This window comes from Sinohyriopsis cumingii, chromosome 1 (genome assembly GCF_028554795.1).
Source record: "Sinohyriopsis cumingii isolate HCF-2022 chromosome 1, ASM2855479v2, whole genome shotgun sequence".
In the NCBI taxonomy this organism is placed as follows: domain Eukaryota; kingdom Metazoa; phylum Mollusca; class Bivalvia; order Unionida; family Unionidae; genus Sinohyriopsis; species Sinohyriopsis cumingii.
The window spans coordinates 130,815,918-130,839,597 of record NC_142961.1 but is presented as its reverse complement, the minus strand read 5'-3'; the positions used below and the strand labels follow the sequence as shown (position 1 = coordinate 130,839,597).

Below are 23,680 nucleotides of genomic sequence, written 5' to 3'. Positions count from 1 at the left end.
ACATCAATGAAGGAAGGGGTCAGTACTGACAACAAGACTTTACCATTTCATTAGGAACAACTAGGTCTCATAAGAAGTTAAGGGAAAACCCCATGTTGATACAATTGTCCATTGAGGAAGAGTTGAAATAACATTTTTTCAAGACAGCCACTGTGAGAGTTAGTCATTTTCATTTAGGACCAACTAGACATCATAACAACTGTTCTGATAAAAATGTGATGTCAAAATGACTTTCCATTTAAGAGTAGTTAAGTGAAATCAAGATTTTCAAAAAAGCCATAAATGAATTCATTATAAGAAGTCCTTTTTAATAAAACCCAATACTGATATGACTATTCCTGCAGGAGAAGTAATATTAAGTCAAAATTACATCAGACTGGCACCACTGTTATTTAGGACCAACTAATTGTATCAAGTCAACTGGCGAAAACATCATGTCAACAGGACTTTCCAGTGAGGACAGTACCAATAATGATATTTCCAAGATGGTTGCTGTGGCAGTTACTGGACACCTAAACAATACAATTTTCATAAAGAACCAACAACACGGCATAAAAAGTCATTTAATGAACGCTACATGTTGATATGACCATCCATGTAGCAGGAGTTGTGATAAAGTTTTTCACCTCTGTCTGCATCGGTTCGAGTCTCAGATTTAGCCAATGTGGACAGTGTGAGAAAGCTTGCCAGTGGCTTCTTGTGGGTCAGTGGTTCTTTCCGAGGTTTTCCTGGGTTCTTCCTCCACCATTAATACTGGCCACCATGTATAGCCTATCGTGTGCTGAAAAATGGTGTTAAACCCTACAACAGCAACCATTTGCTGCTGGAGAAGTGCAAAGATTTTCAAAATGGACTTTGTGGCACCATTTTCATTCTGGACCAACTAGATGTCTTTTAGTGAAAACCATATGATCATACGACCATCCATCTAAGAAGAATTAGTGAAAACATGATTTTCAAAGAGTACCATGGTCATTTAGGACCAATTAGACAGTGTGTGTGTGTGTGTTTGTGTGTGTGTGTGTGTGTGTCTCACTCTCTCTGTAAAGTTTCATGTCAATCCAGTAGTCAAGGAGCAGTAGCAACAACAAACTTGTGCTAATGGGCAGATGGACAAAGGACAAGATCTTCTGTCTATGACCCGGAGAAATTAAAAAAAATAACTAATCTTCTATTAAATGTTTTAATCATCTTGAGATAAAGGAGAAACAACTCCTTGCTGTAAAGAAAATCCCATGCTCCCATTTCCCCAGAAGCTTAAAACTATTTGCGCTAGCGCAAGGATATTTGTGATGAGAGGTGAATGGGCCTTGTTATGCAATTGAAACAAAGCAATATTGACCATTGGGTGGCAAGCAGAACCCAGAAATGAGGTCACATGACTCGTTCAGCCAATGGAAGATAGTTAAGGAGTATGAATATATGGGTCAGCATCCTTAGCGTCACTTTCAAATAATTCTTGGAGATACGGGTAGTATATTTAGAGATCATAAATTTTACATTTTTCTTCTTTTTTCCTTTCGATCCTTTTAATCGTTCCTGTTTTTTTGCACAATTATTTCTCATAATTGTGAGGATCATTTTCTTGCTCGCACTTTGGAAAGAAGAAGGTTAGTAGAATTTTCTTTATGAACATAGCCATCGTTTACTTTTTAGAAAGACAATGACAAAAGCACTTATTATGGGCCATTCACTTTGTAAATGGTTAGATCGGTATTTGAGGTCCGGAACGGATCTTAGACTAAGTCCGTCTTTTAATGTAACGGAAGTTTGTAATGTAAACATGAAGGGTATCGGTGGGCGCACAATCGACAAGTTTTTGCGCCTTGACATGAATGAAGTTCGCTTAAGAAGCCCCGATATTGTAATTATTCTGATTGAGGACAACGATGTAAACGCAGAAACATCGCCAGAAGTAACTATACATAAGATGGTCGCATTGGCTATGCTTTTACATAAGAAATATAAGGTTAAACAGATCGTTCTGTGTCAGCTTATGCCTAGATTCCCGGCAACGTTACACCAAGTTGGGGTCGCGGGAATACTAAACCATAACAATGAAGCAGCTGATAAAAACTATAAGGATATGTACTGTCACTTAGCAAAGGAGGTCAATGATATTGTGAGAGCTGAAGTGTCTGCTTATCTTTATTTAACATTCTGGGACCATAATAGCAAATTTGCCTTTGATAGGCCTCATGTGAGGGAGAAGTATCGCTCAGATGGCATTCATTTGTACCCTAAAGGACAGTGGCACTCTTATAAGTCACTTTGGGGAGCTCTTCTCAATGCATGTTATAAAATAACGCACAATCATTCAACGAAAACTAGGCTAGGTTAGCTCTTGTACTAATTTTGCTTTCAAATTTATTTGTATCTGCCCACAAAGGGAGATATCAGGCCAGGTCCCGTACCTGTTCCTTTGTTTTTCGTAAACAACCTTAGTGTCTGCCATTGTGGAGGCACTGGGTCAGGTCCCGTACCTGATCCTTTTGGGACTTGTTCCTGGCAAGCCACTCTGGTCTACAGAATAGGGGTTCCCCATACTAATTTTGGTGCCCCCCCCCCCCCAAGTTAAATGATTATATACCAAATCCTTGTTCTTAAGTATTAATTATTTCACAAGGGGTCCTTTATGAGTGGCTTCCTGGAACAATCACAGCACGTGTCAATATCTTTTGTTATCTGCTCACTTTGGGAGATAACAGGGAAGGACCCGTACGTGTCCTCTTTTTCTTTTGCACTTTTGCATCAGCCTGTTGGCCTGATAACAGGTCTGGTTGCATACCAGACCGCCACCTTCTATACATAAGCCATTTTGCTAAGGACAAAAGGTTTTATATATATATGTATGTATATTTGTGTCTATCAATGAAGAAATTAAATCAGGTAACCTTACATGCATTGGTTTGCCAATGACGATATGTTTGTGCATTTTTCATTAAATAATAACATGCCTTGTGCATAGGACCATATGAGATAGTCCATATTACTTCTTTCTTACTATTTACTATTATGTTTAATACATTAATTTTTCTAACTTAACCAGATCATGCCACCCAAGCGCAAAGCATCAGCAGGGGTTGAACGGGTTGTAAAGAGGATTCAGTCATCTGGTTCACGGATTAGAACAGTTGATTGCCAAAAACAGCAGCATGGAGCGGGAGCAACACATGCAGATACAGTAGACCAAGCTACCGTTGACCGGATAGCACAGCAGGTGGTACAGCAGATTACACCTGTGATCACCGCTCAAGTGGACAGAAAGCTGGACCACATCTTGGAGATGCTGCATGGGACCACTAGTCCACAACAACCTGCCATGTTGTCGCAGGAAAAAGAGCAAGGGTCATCTGCCTCTTCAAGAGCCCAAACAGAAAGAAATGTTGAAACGTCCGTCGGGGGAAGCATTGCACAGGCTACCTCAGCCTTAACTGGAGTCTCTCATACAGGTATAGGTACTCTGAGCGATTTATTAGCACCTATTAATATATTAGATACACACAGTCAGTCCAACTTTGTAAGCACATCAATTGGTATAACTGCCTCTATAACTGATAAAATTAAGCAGCAGATTTGGGCTGGGACATACACAGATTTTCAAACTCTCCTTTCGACATCCATGGACAATGCATATAGATTACAGTGCAATATCACATCAAACACATCTGAATTTAACCTAGTCCCCATGGCCAGGAAGTCCCCACTCTCGATCAATCAGTCATTGACAGCATGGAACAGATTTGCTACAATAATATGCATGAAATCCCCCAGGTTGAGCACAGTTATCTCACCACATGGAAATGGTCATGAAGTTGTCAGAGCGCAGGGCTCATTGGAGATACTACAATGAGCAGTTTCGGCGCATGATAGAGAGGGGAGAAGCAAAATGGGGTTCCACCCACCTTGAACTTTACATGCGATCTGTTCTGGACAGCATTGGTGACAGGATGGCCACCAGCACTGCCACATTACCATCCTCAGTCTCAAAATCAAATCCCCCAAAAGGGGCCTGCTTTAACTACCATAGGGGGCTGCAGTGTTTAGCAGGGCTAGCTTGTAAATACCAGCATAATTGTTTCAATTGCTTGGAAGCCCATCCCTTCAGCAAATGCAAACTGCCCATTCAAGACCCATTCAAATTGTTGCCGAAATATGCCCCAAAACAAGCTAGAACTGACAGCATGTAGCCCTTTTGTGGTGGCTACAAACCTACTCAGTCCCAAGGACCTACATCAAACTCCATACAACACAGCCAGCAAGGAAGAGGGGACCTGTGAAAACAGTAAGCTTCCTACTCCTGTTAAAGCTCAAAGGTTACAACATTGGTTGAAAGGGTACAATACTGCCATGATACAAATTTTGATACATGGGTTTACATTTGGATTTAAAGTGGGGCATGAGGGTTCTCTGTCCCCTATTCAATCACAATATCTAAAATCAGTCACACAAAATCCACAGATTGTGCAAGACAAAATAGACAAAGAACTTGAGGCTGGCAGGTTTGCAGGGCCTTTCAAGAGCCACCCTTTCTCGCTATTTCAGATATCACCACTTGGCTTGGTTCCAAAGAAAACACCTGGTACTTTTTGCATGATTCACCATTTATCACATCCTCAAGGGTCTTCTATAAATGATGGTATATCCCCGGAAAAAAGTGTTGTTCAATATCAAACCGTGGAACATGCTATTGCAATCATTAAAAAACTTGGTAGAGGTTGTGTTATGGTAAAAACTGACATAGCTAGTGCCTTCAGAATTGTTCCACTCTGCCCGACTCAGTATCGTATGTTTGGCTTCTCTTGGAATGACCTATATTATTATGACAAGTGCCTTCCCATGGGCTGTAGATCCAGTTGTAAAATCTTTGAATATTTAAGCACTGCATTACAATGGGTGGCAGGACACAAATTGGGCATTGGTCACATGGTACATGTTTTAGATGACTTTCTTCTGTTGGAATCAAACTATCACACCTGTAAGGAGAAATGAGACCAATTCTTAATTCTTTGTGCAGATACTGGGGTTCCCATGTCTGAGAAAAAAACATTTCTTCCCAGTACAACATTGACCTTTTTGGGCTATGAACTGGATACAATCAAGATGGAGGTAAGACTTCCCACAGATAAACTCCAGAACTGCTACAGTCTGATAACACTCTGCCTACAAAAAACAAAAATGACGCTCCATAATCTCCAATCCATAATTGGTACACTCAATTTCACATGTGCAGTTGTCCTGCCAGGCAGAGCTTTCTTGAGAAGGTTGATTGATCTAACAGTGTGTGTGTCAAAACCACATCACTTCATACGCATTATGAGGAATGTTTGGGCTGATCTGCAGCTGTGGTACACATTCCTAAGAGAATTTAATGGTAAATCTTTATTCCTCCCTGATCGCTGGCTGGACTCTGATGCCATTCATTTGCACACTGATGCATCAAGCACAGTTGGCTATGGCGGTGTACTAGGCAGTAAATGGTTCTATGACACATGGAATAAAGAATGGCGAGCGCTAGATATCACAGTCCTTGAGCTATATCCAATTGTTCTAGCCATCAAAATTTGGGCCCTTCAACTTGCAAACAATTGCATTTACTTTCACACTGACAACAAGGCATTGGTTGATATTGTAAATAAGCAAACCTCAAAGAACCTTCCATTATGTACCTTGTTAGAGACCTGGTCCTTGCATGCCTCAGATACAACATACTATTTCAAATCTGTCACATCCCGGGAAAGAAAAATGTTCTGGCTGATGCTCTTTCTCGATTGCAGGTGCACAGATTCCGGACCTTGGCTCCACATGCGGACCCAGAACCAGTGTCAATACCGGCACTTCCCAACTTGATTCACTAACAAACACACTTGATACGCTACTGGATAGTACATTGACACAAATATCAAAAGCAGCCTACCGACGCAGCTGGAACTTATATCGAGCTTTCACTGCAGAATATACCTTGGAAACCTCAATCCCAGTCTCTCAGGCTAATCTGGCACTTTTCATCTCTTATCTGGTTAACAAGCACTATGCCTCAGCAACAATATTCTCACATGTATCTGCCATAGGGTTTGGACACAAAATCAATAATTATGCAGACCCTACAAACTCTTTTCTAATACAGAAACTGCTGCAAGCATGCCACAGAAATAAAGTTTCTTGTGATGTGAGATTGCCAATTGATAAGTGTATGTTAGAAAAACTTATCCACGCTACAACTTGCGCTATATCTTCTTGGTACAAACAGCTCCTATTTCGAGCTATGTTTTCCTTGGCATTCCATGCCTTCCTGAGAATTGGGGAGATCACAGTGCAGTCCCTTAGCCTCCATTACCCTAATCTGTTGCATATTGATCAGTTGGCTCTTGATCACCATTCCATCACTCTGATATTTAACACCTTCAAACACAGTCCGGGTCAGAAGTTCACTTTAAAAATTAAAAAAAAAACAATAATACTGCAGTGTGTCCGGTCTCAAATCTCCAGCGATACATCCAAAAGCGAAGTAAGGGTCCAGGCCCAATATTTATGTATCTTTCAAACACAACTATAACTCGGGCAGAATTCAATGCACAGCTAAAACTCGCTCTGCAGTTCTGCAGATTTGATCCAAAATGCTTCAAGAGTCATAGCTTTAGAATCGGAGCAGCAACAACTACTGCTGTACAGGGCTTGTCCAATAGTCAGATTCGTCAATTAGGGCGATGGAAATAGGATGCTTTCAAACGATATATTTGATGTTCTGAACGTCACTCCAACCTCTAATTTCTTTTGGGGTTTCAGTTAAGTTTGCACACAAAGAGGTATCGGGTGTTCTCAGTTACATTTTGTTTAAAATCCACCTTCAAGTACATTTTCCATCATAATCATAACCTGGGTAAATATCAGGTGCACCGCTACTCCCTACATTATATATAGATATGTTATATCACATTATTTTCATGTCACATAAATACTGCGCAAACATTTCTTTCCATTTCAGGTCTAGTGCATTCACATACCTGAACACACTGTATAATCACATCAGAATAGCAAGTGGGTTCACTGCTGATAAATATGACAGGAAAAGTACACACGATGAAACCTCAGCTGAAGTCAAGAACAATATAACTTAAACGTGAATATAACAGCATTGATAGTTGTTCACTAGGTGCAATCTTCACAGTTGGCACTTCTATCATTCTCATGTGGAAGTCACAAATGTCGGGGGGCAGACTGAGAAAGGCATGGTTGATACGGGCCACGGTCCATTCTGGGGCTGCACAGGCCCCATGCAAAGTGGGTGACTTGCATGGTTCCCATGTTATGGCGGTCTCAGCTCCCAAATGGATTGTTTTTTGGTTTGATGGTTACAAATTTACATTCAGGTCTGAATTTAAACTATGTAGTTTATCACATACTATGTTAAAGTAATTTTGTAAATAACCTTATGCATGTTAGATCATATGAATATATTATTAATTTCAATACAATTGTCACTTATGTGGCCTGCATCAACAAATCGTTTTCAGTGTTATTCATTATGCTCAAATTCTTACTTTCCTCCTTAATTTTGTTATCCTCTCACACACACTTCATCACAAATGGTCAGTTCCTAAATATCCTATGTTTGAATGTAAAGGGCTTTCTGAAAATTTACTTACACTACACAGGGCCTACTATAACTCTTGGTAAGAGACAAGAGTTATATATATATACAACCATCCTTTCCTTACAAATATTTGTATTATGTAACCACAGTATCTGTGCTGTTTGATTACACGGATGCTGTACTGTCATGCATGCCAGTTTAATCAAGTGTACAGGAGTGTTACAAGGGATCAGCTGACAATGTGCCCCATTGTATTCTATCTGCTTAATCTAGGCTAAGCAAACCATCTTCAATTTGTGGAATTATCATACATGACAGGAATTTTGTAATATTCAGATTTCAAAACCAAAGGCTGACCTACGCACTGAATGGATGTCAAAAGAATACAGCAGTTTTTATGTCAAAAGTAACTGCACCAATATGTCAAAAGTAACTGCACCAATATGTTGAAATATTGTTTAGAAAAGACAGAATGAGAATGACCTATGTCCTTGGGTGTAATTAGACATGTACCTTTCTTGATCACTATCACAAAACTTTGGCATTAGGTATATGGTGATAGACTGTTTGTCTGTCTGTCTGTTTCCACATATCTTCCTAAACATCCATGTAGTTATTTACAAAACTGACTAAATATGATCACAATAATCGTATATGCAATGGAGGTAATATTCTTAAATAGCATCCTAATGGAGGGGAGCATTAGCCCATATGTACCAGACCCATAGGGGCCATTTGGAATTCACTGCACCTGGCAGATAAAATTCACTGCATCTGGCAGCTACAAATTCCCCCAACACTGCTAACAAACACTTTAAAATGTCTCAATTTCATTTCTGCAATTGACAACTTTGCCAATGCACAGAATGTCACCATTTTTTGCAAGCTCTTCATCTGTGAAAACTGTAATTTTCTGGTCATATGACCTTTAGTCCATCCTGGTTATTCAACAAGATGTCAATTTAAACTGACTTAATTTACTGATTGTTGTTAAAGTTTTAATTTAATTTTGGATACAATTTGATTTAATATGAAAAAGTACAAGTCTATGCGGGACCTGAAACTTATTAAAATTATGCAAAAGAAATGTTGTCAAGACCCAGAAAATAAAGGCAGTACCTGCAGACCTGATGACCAATATGGAACGACTTTAGACTCAGACCAATATGGCACAACCTTAAGACCCAACCCAGACAAATATGGCAATACCTGACGACCCAGATCAGTATGGTATGACTGAATATGCAATCCAATATTGTACTAACTGAAAACCCAGACCAATATGGCACTACCTGAAGACCCAGAACTATATGACATTAAACCCATACCAATGTACACATCAAAAATACTGCATACAATTTTTAATGCAAAACAGAATATAATATGCTATTTTCGTGACTATACAGAAGATACATCAACTCTATAGGCTGAGTGCTAGACTCATAATTCAAGGGTTGTGGGTTCAATACCTGTCCAGGTCAGCTGCCACAGTGTATACATGTGATTCAGTAGGCCAAACATTCCATTTTCCAAACATTCCTTTTTAATGGCTTTAAAGAATTTTTAAGAAAATAATTGCATAACAGAAACCAAACACAGTATTATTATGTGTTCTATCAACACAATTGAGAAAATAGCAAGAACCAGTTTACTGGGGACTGGAAACATTCCATAAGTACAATGGCTGGTGTGTGGCAGAGTAATAGGATTAGCATTGTTAAAGAATAGCTAATATGTACACAGCAAGCTTTCAACTGATTACCTTAATGGTGTTATCTGCAGCATATAAGGCAAAATGCAGATGTTTCTTGCAGTGTTGTAAGTAATAATGACATCAACGGTTGCTCCATTATAACTTGTGACTAAGAAGAGATAAAATGGAGACCAACCATAAAAAAATAATTTCAGCGGACATACTAGAATTAGTATTCTGAATATTTTGTTACTGTATTGCTTAATTGTTACTGTCCTGCTGAAGATGTTTTATGTGGATTATGCAAGGACAGCTCTTCCATTTTTGTTTCAATTCATGTCAAAAGCTAAGACATGTGCTTTCTCCCAGTGCTGAGAAACCACCATCTACAATACATTACAAGTTGAACAATGCTTGGATATTAGAGTTTAAGTGGGTGCAGTCAAGTAGCAAAGGTCCTGAGTCTGTACTGTGTGTTCCAAAGATATGAATATTTTGTGTTGCATACATTAATTAAGTTCAAGTCCTAGATAAAATACATCAGTTAAAAATATATTACAAGATAATTAATTTTAAAGTTGGGATAAATTACTTATAAAAACATTAATACATCATGTATTTTTTATTGTTTATTTCAAGTCTAAATGAACCTTTATTTTTTTTCTCTATTAGCAGTGGTGAAAGTTGCCAGCAGATTTTTAGATCTGAGTTGTGAAGAGAAAGAAGTCCTTGAGAATGAGGCTCAAAAATACAGCCGAAGTCCAAGTCAGGAACTTCCTTCTCTGAGTGAACATAACTTGCTGAAGTAATGGAAAGCCATTAGCAACCTTACAAACCCAGGAACGGGAAACTAAAGTTAGAATGTCTTTGCAGGTTGAGTACAATTACAATTTAATGCTGACACAGAGAGGATATTCTCCATTCTCCATAAAATACTAGTGATTCATGGGAAAATCTGGACCAGAAAACTACAAACAACCTGTTCAGTGTTCAGCTTAATAATTGCACTGAATGTCATCAGTGGTCACCAGACAAGGATATTGTGGAAAAAAGCCTTAAAATGTTATTAGATTCTATCTACAGTGATTGTTATGATAACTGACAACATAGAGACACGTACTACTTATTATTGTAACATTTTCCACCAGAATCTAAATCTGATTCCTGCTTTATGTATGAAAAGAATACAAATTATGGCAAAGCATGCACTTGTTTTGTTTTCAATCCTCATAAAACATATCAAATTTATGCTGATAAAAAATCCACTGATTTTGAAGCCCATCTACTGATTAAAATTTGTAAGTCTACTGGTCTGAAGTCATAATTCTTTCACATAAAAGACAGTGTGTTCTTGGGAAAAGTTCAATGCTCTGACCCATTTCCACAGCATAATTCATCCAATAAAGTGTTAAAAGTGCCATTAAAACCCATAAAAACAAATGTTTCTGCCAAAGGTATCTTGAAACACAAAATTTAACCCAATCAATACTTCATGTCAAATATACAAGTTTTGAAAATTTTTAATCATTGCTGCAATCAGCAATCCACCTGTCTGTAATCTTGGAATATTTGGCAGGGCTTCCTCATTAGCAAGGAGCTGGGTGATTTACCAGTCTACCTTTACTTTACACCTGGTTACAAAAAAAAACATGTATCCCCATTGAGTGAGGTCACCCAAACCCCTGCCTACTTTGGCAACTCACCCTCCAACTTTAAGTCTAATGGAAGGCACTGAGCATTTATTAAAAGGAATCACTGATATAAAAACAATTATAATTATTGTGCAAGGATATGTTGAAGCATGTAGCTACTCTGCAATAGTCCAAGTCATGTCATACATGGTTTCAAAATCATAAAGTATCAACCATATATACATGTACTTGCATACAAGTCAGATACAACTGGAGAGTACAGACTTAGATCTGCTGTAGCATAATAACGATATGGGTCTATGCAGTCTGTCAGGACTTAAAATCAGAACAATAAACATAGACCCTGATCTACCAGTATAGCATTTGCTGGCAGATCAGGGTCTATGTTGTTTGTAGTTGGGCCCAACTTGTACACAAGTGTTTATGGATGTGCACATGTTTTAGGTATAATGAGCCTTGAAATATGGAATAAATGTTTTTGTCTTTTAGCCTTTGTAAGATATTGATAACTGCAAACTTTTAAGAATGGACTCTAAAATTAACAAAAATTAACAAAAGCCCCTCAAAAGGGACTGATGCCCTACTGGGTTACAAAATACTTTTCAGTAATTCAACATTTAGATCATTTCTTTCTTTGAACTGCAGAGTGTTTAAACCATCTTTGATCTTCTTCAGCAATAATGATTTTCAAATTGGTTGCAGCTGGATGTCAGATTGGTACCATTTTCATTTAGGACCAAGCAAACATCATAATAAGTCTTCTGGTTATGTCAATATAACCATCCCTTTAGGGTGTGTAGTGACAGATTTTCAAACACCCATCTTGACAGCAATGTTGGATGTGGGACTGCCACCACTTTATTTAGGACCAGTAGGTCTTGAATGATGTATGTTGCTGAAAACCCCATGTTGATACATGCCTCCATTACTGTGAGTATTAATAAGGCCAAACCAAAAAATATGTTTCCTATTACACTGGTTATAATATTAGTGTAGGCAGGTACTTTTTATTAAAATTAAAACAGACAATGATTAGTATATATATTCTACCAAGTGCTTCAAAGTCCTGGACAAAACTGGCTCAATGAGATGCACAAATTAATATCATTTTTTTTTAAATCATGGGGGGGGGGCAAAAAAAATATTAGGGTCGGCAATCAGAAACAGGGATGGTCTGCCAACTAGATACACATATTTTTTTGCCTATTAATATTTTCAAGATGGCTACCATGGTTTTCAAAATGGCAATCCTCAATGTAGCTTGGAAGCAATCAGAAACTTGTGTTACTGGATAGATAAAAGAACAACCTATTTTGATCCATGTTCAATAGTGCTAAAAATCTAACCTCAAAATGCATCAACTTTTGAAAACCAATCATAAATTCAATGAAAATGAAATTGCAGGGCAATACACATTTTTATATTCATTGTAGTTTCTTTTATAACTTACTGAAAGAACTAAAGTGTATTGTATATTCCAATAATTTATATAAAAAAGCACTATAGTTGTTTCATTTGTGTATTACAAATTATTAACTCATGAAACTTAAAATTAAGATAAAAAACTAAATTTACTTAGTTTACAAAGAATGAATTTTTAAAATATGACTTACAGTGAGTACATACAATGACTTTTTAAAATAAGACTTACAGTGAGTACAAACAATGACTTTAAAATATGACTTAAAGTAAGTACAAAAAATGACTTTAAAATATGCCTTACAGTGAATGCAAACAATGACTTTTTAAAATATGACTTACAGTGAGTACCAACAATGACTTACTATCTGATCCAGTCTCACTCTGGAAGACAGCAGCAAACACCAATAGGGCTTGTAAAACTCTCATTTCAATTCAACTGATGTTTTATCTTTGACTGTCCTAAGGAATGCTACACAGCAATTATTCCACCTCTCACATACTGTAGTCTTCAACCTAAATAATGACATTCAAAATTAATTAGACGGTATCAAAATTAAATTTGGCACTTACAAATGAAGCCAAAGACTGACACTGATATCCATTAATCTATTACCTGTTACTCTATAACCTGTTAATCTGTTTCCTCTTAATATATTACCTGTTAATATTTACCTATTAATATATTACCTATTAATATATTACCTGTTACTCTGTAACATGTTAATCTGTTTCATCTTAATATATTACCTGTTAATCTGTTACCTATTAATATATTACCTGTTAATCTATTACCTATTAATATATTAAATGTTAATATATTACCTATTAATATATTACCTGTTAATATATAACCTATTAATCTATTTCCTATTAATCTTCAGCCACTGCAGCTACCATGTGAAAATGAAAGAAGCTTCATCAAGATAAAACAAGCAAGTCAAATATAAAATCTTCATAACTGACTTAAATTTTCTCTGAACTATTTCACCTTCAAGTTCCAAGATTTAATGATACACGCTGCAACCAATTTAAACCAAAACGTACTCTGATAATTTACATATAGTTTATTATTGCATCCAAAGAATATCCACACTATGCTTATGTGAAAGAAAAACTCTTTAGAAAGCTAATAACAGGCTAGATGGTATTCAAATTGCTTGAACAAGGTAACCTAGCAGCAGGGGGGGCGAATCCGACATTTTGTCCAATCGTCATTTGGCTTAATTAATACTTTCTGCACTCAGCGGATCCGGTGTCGTCAGCGCCTGGTAAAAAAAAAACGACGTCGTCGTCGAGGGGATCGTCCGGACGTCATTTGGTTTAATTAACACCTTCTGCGCGCCGATCCCAGCGGCGTCAGCGTCCGGTAAGCACATCGACGACCGCGTCGATGTCATCGCCCCCCCCCCCCCCTGCTGCTATGATCTTACAAACAAAGTGATCACTAACTCCTCCTCTTGTAGATCAATTAGGTTATTTGACTGATCGGTAAGTCTGAAATTAATTCTCGTTAAAAGCCGATTATGGCATCGCATATAGACCGGATTAATCGGACTCTCAACGATTAAAAATCCCGGGGGGGCTGTTGGTGAAAATGAATAAAGGATGTACCCCTGTTGAGCCTGATTTGATTGCTTGGTATCCACCTGGTAACTCCCTTCGATAACATCACACACTAGATTAATCGCTATCACCGATGCGATATTTACGTTGTACGGGGCAATATGCCTACCATCATCTCCGTTATCGTGTCTGAGGATATAAGTTGATGAACCGAGAAAATCATTAAGAGACTTTCTTAGTTCTGGCGCGTTGTATCCTGGAAACTTGAAATCGGGTAAATCGGCTTCTGTGATATTATACTCGGTTAGGAATTTTTGTTTACTACCATCGCTGTTATCGGATATTATTTTAACGACTCGTTCATTGATATATTCCATGTCTGATATAAGTTGATTTAACACCTCAACGTGTTTTCGTTCTTTTGTTTCCCGTAGCTGTTCTAGTTGTAATTGGTAATAATGATTAATCTCGGCAAACATATCAGTGATATCACTTAAGATAAATATTAATATGGCGACCGATTCAGTAGTTTCCCTATGCTGAAAATACCACTGCATGATATTCCTGTGTTGAAATAAAAACCAACTGGGTGATAACGTGCTTTTTATAATAGATAATTTATATAGATAATTGGGATTAATCTCATGATACGATTTCTCATTCGTGTGCAAGTCCGTGGGTTTTTCCTTAGGCCATCCTAGTATGGTTCTTATTGAACTGTTATAAATATCAACCATATACCCCGGTGTGCTTATTTCAATCGTCGACGATAACGTCGGTTCATGAACCGTAATAGCGATTTTTGATTCCTTTCCTGTGATCGATTTTATCCTGCGTTGAAATTCTCCATTGATTTGTTCTATTTGGTATGACCCAGTTGGTATTGTAACCTTATTCCAGTCTGGGGTTCCATCGGGCTTATTTGTCCACGCAAAAACCAGCGAGTTATTAGGTTGTTGTCCGTTAAATGCGTCCGCTCGGATATTAGGCCAACTGTGATATATTCGCAATTTTGCCAGCGCTATTTCCTTCACTGGAACCGGCGATGGGAAGTTCACACTGAATTCGGGTTTCGTTGACGTTATCGATATCATATTTGTTTGTACCGGAGTGGTATTCTCCGCGATCCGCTGAAGTAATTGAAACCCTTCGGGGTTCAGCGACATTATTATTATTCGTTGTCTTTAGTGTCTAATTTCAACAACCAGGTGGTTCCGGCTTCCAGTTAAAAATCCTCGATTTTTGACATCGCGGAGCTATACAACTGAACCATCGTGGAGAATTCAACATCGGATATGAACAAATTATCAATCGATAACGAGATCAACCCGGATAATTTCGAGTACGCGTCGGATACTATTTGATGTTTTACTGTATACTCGTCGAGTTTTTTCTGAAAACACGATGATATCTTTTTAGTGATTGCGTTGGCGACTCCAGCAATTGTTGTCATCGCGGAGATAGCGATTGGAACAGCGATCGGGGCTATCGTGGTCACCGTGGATAAAATAACACCGGTACCGGCTACTATACCCGACACCGAGTACACGACCGCGTCGATGGTGGTTATTTTTCTGCGGTATTTTTTTATTTTTGCGCGGTATTGTTCGGAAAGCGTTTTCAAGTTCGCGGAGAATTCTTTTGCGGTATCGAATTGATATAGATGTGACGTCGGTGATACCTCTGATTCAATTACCCTGGTGGTCATTTTTATTTTAAAAGAGCTAGTGTTTTTAATTAATTAGATTCGCTACAAATCCCACATACCATGTGATGTTTGCCCGGGCTAAATTTCCATCAACGGCATAAATTGTAAACTGTTCAGTTGCGTTCCTGTCTATAATTGTTGATATTGTATTGTTAAACCCGGATGAACTCGACGATAATATATTAAACTGCATCATTGAAACCAGTGTCAATCGATAAATGCCCTTAACAGTTGCGGTTATATTTACTGTATTCTGTGCAGGAGTCCAATTGAATGATCCATGCCGAATTGTGTATACTGTGTTGATGATGTCCTCATGAGGGGTTTTTATTTTTTCGAATTGCTCTGCTACTCTCGGTAGTCCGTCTTTAATCGCTTCAACATCAGTTCTAATTATTTCCATTCTCAACAAATTCGCGTCCATATCATTCTTGCTCGCTGCAACATTAGTTTTGATTGTTTCTATTTCCCGTGTATTCTCGGTTATACTTTTTTTGTTCGCTGCAACATCAAGTTTGATTGTTCCTATTTCATATGTATGCACGTCTATATCTTTTTTGTTCGCTGCAACATCAGTTTTGATTATTCCTATTCCTCGCCAATACGCGTCTACATTTTTTTTGTTCGCTTCAATATCAGTTTTGATTGTTCCTATTTCCTGTGTATGCGCGTCTACACCCTTTTTGTTCGCTTCAATATCAGTTTTGATTGTTCCTATTTCCCGTGTAGACGCGCTCATATTATTTATGATCATTGTAACATCAGTTTTGATTGTTTCTATTTTCCGTCTATGCGAGTCTACATTATTTATGATCGTTGCAACATTAGCGCCGATTATTTCTATTTCCCGCTCATGTACTACTACACCATTTCTGTTCTCTGCAACATCAAGTTTGATCGTTTTTATTTCCTGTCCATACGCGGTGATATCATTTATAGTTGTTGTAATCTCATCCAGCTTGGTATTTTTTTTACCAAAGAATTTATCAAAGTTGTCATCGATCCTGTTAACATTTTTTCGTAACGTGTAAAATTGGCCCGACAGCGTTGCAAAATCCAAAATAGCATTCCTTATTGTTGCAAGATTCGGTTCGGTTACCGTCGGGGTCCCGAAAAAACTAGCGGTAGTGAGTTGTATATCGGTGATAGATTTTTTCACCTCGGTGGCAGATTTTTTCACCTGCGCGTCGAGTTCGGTCACCGATCTATTCAACCTTATAAAACCGTCTTTGACTAATGTTATCGTCGACAGATGTTCACCCGGTTTGAGTCGTCCGTCGCTGGTATACAACGCGATAGTGTCCTCGGCGGCATCACGCTGTCGTGTTAAAACATCATCCAGCGACACATTACTGGATTTCAATTTACCCTGGCGGTCTTGAAATACGACTATTTCACCTGGGTCAACACTGGTTAAATTCAACGTATCAGCGATTTCATCCTCCATTAGTTTTTTTATGTCGGCGGCGGCCGTTTCCGTGGATTCTTTCAGCGCCGAAACCGGTCGTCCCCAAATATCAATCATCGTTATTGTAAAAAAAACAGCGTTTCTAATTAACCCGCCGGGCCTCTACGACCCCACTAGTGTATTCGTTTACAACCACATGAGGTGGTTTTCGCGATGATGAAATCGCCGCGAGTACGTTCAATACCTCACGGCCACATATCGGTGGGTCACTTAATCGCTGTGTTGGAAGCGTGGAATAAAAAGCCCGGGCTGAACACGCCCGGATATACCGCATGAACTCGTTCGGCGGGGCTAACCCGTATGAATCAAAATAGACGATCGCACGCGGATCAATCGCGTATGCAACCCAATGAGTTCCCGCTCCGGAGGATTTATCGAGGTTAATTATGCCGGTTTCAATATTCCTTGGCGCCGCCGGTAATTGATCCCTCATAAAAACACCTCTAAAGTTTTTTATCGCTAGCGCGTTTGCGGCGTCTATTAAATCAAAATTAGACATGGGAGTCATTGACTCCTGAGTCAATAAACGGTTCCCGGTAGTTTTAGACCCTTTCCCGAGTACCATGAATACGGGGTTCCCGGTAGTCTTAGACCCTTTCCGGCTACGGGTCGTTTTTTTTATAGCCTTTCCCGGTTGCCTTCTTCAATGCCATCCCCGCCGCGGTACCAACGGCTCCTAACGCCGCCGCCTTAGCCACTGCTGGTGCGGCCGCGGCAATCAACGCTGGAATCGCAGCCAACAACGGAAATATCCCGCCTGTCTTTTCCATGTTTTTAATCGCTGCGGCCGAGAAATCTATTTGAACACCCTTTTTATTCTTCATCGCATCATTGAAATGTTTTATTTGACGCGCCGTCAACGATATCTTATGATTACCACCTGCCATCTGCGACGGCTTCAGCGTTATTGTGGTCCCGCATTGTTTAGCCGACTTTGATCGTAATTTCTTGACTTGACCATCAGTCAACTCTACACTGACGACACTATACGACATTTATTGTAAACGCGTTTTGTGCTTTCAATTACATGTTTTCCACTGGCGCATCAACGATTCTCATTCGTCCACCAACGCCTTCTAGCAGCATTGATTTATCGCTGAGAATGACAGCAACCGCTCTGTAATTAACACCACCCGGGGCTATACGAGCTCGGAAGTGTATATCAACGACGGATTGTCTCGTTAAATCAAGATGTTCCAACGAAAAATAATAAATCGGATACAGCTTTTTAAAATCAAGTTGTGATATTTGCAAACCAGTGTCGACGTTTTGATCACGGCCCATATATGACAGCAATCGATGATACACACGTGCGATATGGTTGTCGCCGTAATTAAGCTGTATATCCTCGGATGGTTCCTGTTGTCCGTTTATTCTCAGCGAAACATCCCTGACTCCTAATTGATCAAATATCATATGGCTGTGTTCTTGATTACCCAATCGTTCCCTATTCTGTAGCGCTATGAATATATGACGCGGGGCTGAAACACCCTGTTTTGACGCCAAGTGCCATGTAAACGTATCGGCGACGTTATCCTCTTTAGCATCAGTTGTTACCGCTAGCCAACTCAACAGCGATTTCCCTCCCTGTTCCATAAATGCTAACAATTGTGCTTCCGTGGTAACTGATGGAGTCAGCACCGGCATCCACAATGCCATTTTAGTTAAAACGACTTTACCGGCAGCGACGCCAGCAGCACGCCATATTGCATTGTTATCATCGCCCCTTCGCGTCAGCGCGATTGTATGCTTAGCCCCATAGATAACTTTTCTGACATTTCTGCAGAATCCAAATATGTGATGGAGTGGAATCGCGCATGAAAACTGTCGGCGTGGTCTTTGCAACATTTCTACTCGTGTTGCAAATCCCATATTGTAATTATCGTTAAGACTTTTTATAATATTGAACTCAGCGCCCGGTCTTGCCCTGCGGTCTGGATTGGCTGCTTCAGTTTGATTAGCAACTGCGGTATCTCTTTCCACCAGCACGTTGACGTACTGAAGATGGTCAGCGTTATTAGTGATATCCTTTGCGAACATCATAGATGGGCCCGCCGATCTTGTATAATCATCCGAGTATCTCGCTAACCCAATTATCGTTGTTGCAACATCAACCTCGCGTTCTATTGATTCAATTTCTCGCCCGTCAATAAGATATCTGGCGCTCTCAAATAACGCCATGATACCGTTGTTGACAAAGCCAACTCGAACACGATTGTCATCTGCGTATGGCGCATTATCGGCAGCATTTGTCACGAGTTCTCCCTCAATTTCGATAAACGCTTCACACGGCAAAAAATATTTACTGGTATCTTGGACCTGAAGTTCAATTCGCGATCGTAGGTCGGGTTGCGCTGCATAATAAGAATAATATTGATAATCACGGACAGAATCATCCCTGCGCACTGGGGCGTCCATATCAAACGCGGGGTCAGCGGTTCGCGCAAACATTTTATTATTTATCATGTTGATATTTTCAATTGAAATCCATTAACGTCGTTTTGGTCGTAGACCACTCCCCGCTATCGCGTTCATGAGCGCGTTGGTTGCCGCATCGGCTGATGGCGAAGTCGCCAACGACGGAGTCGTCGCCGCCAACGACTCTAGTTTTTCTTCCACGGCGTTATTTATTACTTTACTGACATTCGCAGGCATCACCGTCGTTGATGGCATCACCGGTGGTTTTTGTTTTTTTCTTCTCACCAACGACATTAGTTTGTCCCGCGCGGCTGAAAGCGCCTTTCCGGCAACATCTCCAATAGCACTAATACCCTTATCACGAATAACATCAATAGCCTTCATTCCTAATTGTTTGGCTAACGGCGCTACTTTTGGAGCCATTCTTGTAAATAAACCCGCAATGGTGCTACCGAGACCATCTCCATAGTACGCGCGGTAAACAGGCAATCGCGAGTTTACCACGTAGACGAGTACTGGTTTATCATGGTTGTAGTGTATGATCATCCTTATTAAAAACACCAGTTTTCCAATTAGTAATTGTGATCACCAGTGATTGATCAATCGCTGTGATGACCGTGGTCATCAAAACCATCCACGAGTTCGTTTATGAGCATTCGATATATATTAATACCCATTACACCGCCGGCAAATAGCCGCCTGCAAATATCAGCGGCTTCATTAATAATTTCTCTGGAATTATTTCCGGCTCGTTTCCCTCCGATAAGTACTTCTAACCGTGATATATCACTGAGAACATTACCAGGACAAGTAACACTAGCGTTTCCAACTAAGCCGCTGCCTAAATATCCATTTCCAGTTGTTTCTTTAGTTGTGTCCCATTTACCAAGAAATCCAGTTGACTTTTCTTTATCCACTCTACTCAATACCATCTTTTTAAAATCCTCGAAATCATTGCGAATATTTTTTGTGATTTTAAATTTGCCGCGTTTTGCCAGGTATACTTTTTTTTATCCAATTCTTGTCATTTTTTATGTACTCTTTATACATTTTGTTTACAGCGTTTTCTCTTAGATCAGGTGAAAAATTCAGCGCGGTGAATCTAGCTAATTCAGTGACATCTAAACTTTTAATTTTATTGTATACATCGTGTGTAAATATGCTTTGTGGTGAATACATTTTTTCTATAGTAACGTCTCCTTCCTCTTCTTTAGTATCACCTTGTCGTCGTAGTTCTTCTAGTACTCGTTCTTTTTGTCGTTGTTGCTGTCCAGTAGTTGTTATATCCACGGGGAGTGTTTCCAGAGACTTTTTTGTTTGTTCGGTCTCTGCTGCTATCTTTTCAAGTACAGGAAGAAGAGGCACTTCTCGTCGCTCGCCCTCCTTAGGAATATCTCCATATATTGCTCGTTCTGTTGCCGCTGTAACATCCTTAGTCGCTTTAGTTACCGGGGCAAATAACTGTTCACTTCCAACAGCAAAATCAGTTTGCATTTGTTGCCGCGTTTGAAGTTTTTCTCTCACTCTGTCTCGTAACGGTATAAACTTTTTAAGCGCTGCTAGCCGCTCTCTGGCTAGCCGAGTAGTAAGTGATTCACCTACCATTATTGTAAATTGATCCGCAATTTCAAATAAAATTTTCTAATTTTCCGCCGAGTCTTTCCATGGTGGCAGAAATATATCGAAGCGAAAGTTGTGTCATTGTGTGTATATGGATAGGTAATTAAAAACGTTATAGTACGACTTTATCGAAAAAAAAATAAACCATTACTTTTTCACATCACATGTATATAATGTTACATTGGTATGCCGACTTCGTCACGCGACGTGGGCACAGGTAACTTCAAGCTGAGGCTCCCCACAGGGGTTTCGTCTATAATCCTCCTAATGTTTTTAATCTTACTAGAGATCTCGCGGCGTTTTTCATAAAGCTGCCCGAGTTTTTTTCGTATTGTTTCAACGGCAGTGAATAACCCAATGAATACGCTTACGTCATTGCCATACAGGTTCTCATTAATTGTATGTTGTAATCGTTTTATAAAAGAATACTCGCGGGCTAGCGTAAAACGCCCCCGCTTCGATTGCTCGTTTATAACCTCATAATCGGATAATATTTCCTCGCTGTTGAGCCTATCAGATAATACAATTCCTTGATTTTTTAATTTTGAAATCTCAGTTAATATATTATTGATGTCTTGGGGATCCATATTCTTATAAACATCTTATTTCTAATATCAAAAATTTTAATAAAATTATTGGGGGGTCATTTTTGACCCCGTTTTTTGTATGGACAGTACAATGCCGTAAATCTCCACTCGAGTGTTGTGGCAGATTACAGGCATACATATACTTAATTATGGACAGTACAATGCCGTAAATCTCCACTCGAGTGTTGTGGCAGATTACAGGCATACATATACTTAATTATGGACAGTACAATGCCGTAAATCTCCACTCGAGTGTTGTGGCAGATTACAGGCATACATATACTTAATTATGGACAGTACAAACAATGACGGGGGCGTGGTTTGCACTCAACCGAACCAAAACGCAACCCATAAAAATCAATCATGGTTGCGTAGTTGGAAAAAACCAACCGCGCACACTATGAATGATAGTGTGTGGGCTGCGTTTTGGTTCGTTTTGAACTTCAACGAAGGGGGCTTTATCCTCTCCCCCCCAATTATATAGAAAAAAAACATCTAACCGTTTCCCGCCAGGCAATTGCCCGCTGCGAGGCGCGAACCCGTAAATTGTTGACTCGAGTTTCATAGTCAAACATGTTTGCATCGGACTACGGACGCACCTAACAAATAACGAGTTTTTAAAAAATATAAGCACGTAGTGCGTTCCAGGTGAACGCGCATAGGTAACTCATTTACATTGAAACAGACGACTATTTGCAATCACGTGACAGCATAACTCTATCATGGCGACTTCGTCATACCCTCACGAGTTATCCCCCTTCAGATATGAAAATCGAATTCTATGTCCGTTTTTACTTGAGAAAGCTGTTTGATATACTCGTTCTGCAACAAATCGTACTGAGGCGCTACAAATGTCAAAATATTTTCCTGCCTCATTCATTGACTGAAATATTTTTTTCCTCGTGCGTTGATGTATCAAATGATTTGACGCCCCTTGCTGCTTTTGAGTACTTACCAGTCTGGCCTTTTTTAATATTTTCACTCTGAGAGATAGCTTGCAGATTACACAGTCTGTTATTTTGATAATTAGAATCAATGTGATCAATAACGAGACTATCTTTGATCAATTCGTGGAAACATTCATAGATGATTCTGTGACAGAGATATTTTTTCCCTCCAGCAGTAAACATTAAATACCCGTGATTGTTTTTCCATCCAACCGGTTTTTTTAGTCTGCGGTTTCTAACAATGCCGTCGCAAGATGCCTCGTAATTGACGAGCAGGGGATGCGGCTGAAATTCTTGGTCCATTTATATAATAATACTACTTGTCTAATTTATTATTTGGTTTAATTATAAATCTTTCAACATAGTCTTGGGGGGTTTTGATGACGGAGTCAGCGGTGGGGTCAATGACGGCGTTTTTAATTCGTTTGTCATAATAGCGTTTTAGTTCCCTGTATCGCTTTCCGCCACAATTAATACACAACTGCGATTTTCCTCTTACACCAACGTGACAAACCAAGCACGGGAGGGGGCCAAGAGAACCATTACGAACGCTTTGTAAATGATACCCGCAGAATTCACCTCTACATGATTTATTGCACGGGGTTATCGACCCAATCATCAACGATTTGCATTTATTCATTATACTATATTCTTTTATTTAAATACTTGTTTTAATTATATGGATGAGTTTGAGAGATTAGCAGTAATTAAGCCCTGGAAAAATATTAAGTTCAATCTCGATAGAGTCCTCAAGGACACACCAAAAGCGTTAATAAACGATAAAACCCTGTTGAGTAAAATACGCGATTGTATCAATGAATTCAAACGTGATGGTGCATCTCATAGTTGGTCAACATTTCGAATTGATGGTGTTGTTGATGCTACCATGAACGACAACCGCGCAGCAACGACAATATCACAACTTGACGGTAAAAGGTATTTCTTCAGAGTAAAATTCATTGTCCGGGTGGAATCAGGCGATTGGATCATACGTGATAAATTTGAACC

The 23,680-nt window shown here is 39.2% G+C and overlaps 1 protein-coding gene and 1 pseudogene across 3 annotated transcripts in view; one reads left to right on the top strand and one right to left on the bottom strand.

Annotated features, from left to right (window-relative positions):
• The window catches only part of LOC149807866 (uncharacterized), an 84,725-nt gene that overhangs the window by 47,776 nt on the left and 13,269 nt on the right, over positions 1 to 23,680 (bottom strand). For all 3 annotated transcript variants that reach the window (XM_089971411.1, XM_089971424.1, XM_089971417.1), the window contains exon 2: positions 12,724 to 12,874. In XM_089971411.1, coding sequence (XP_089827537.1) covers positions 12,724 to 12,787 — 64 coding nt within the window. In that variant the 5' untranslated portion in view covers positions 12,788 to 12,874. The remainder of the gene's footprint in view (positions 1 to 12,723; positions 12,875 to 23,680) is intronic.
• On the top strand, positions 4,858 to 6,061 carry LOC149807867 (uncharacterized; annotated as a pseudogene).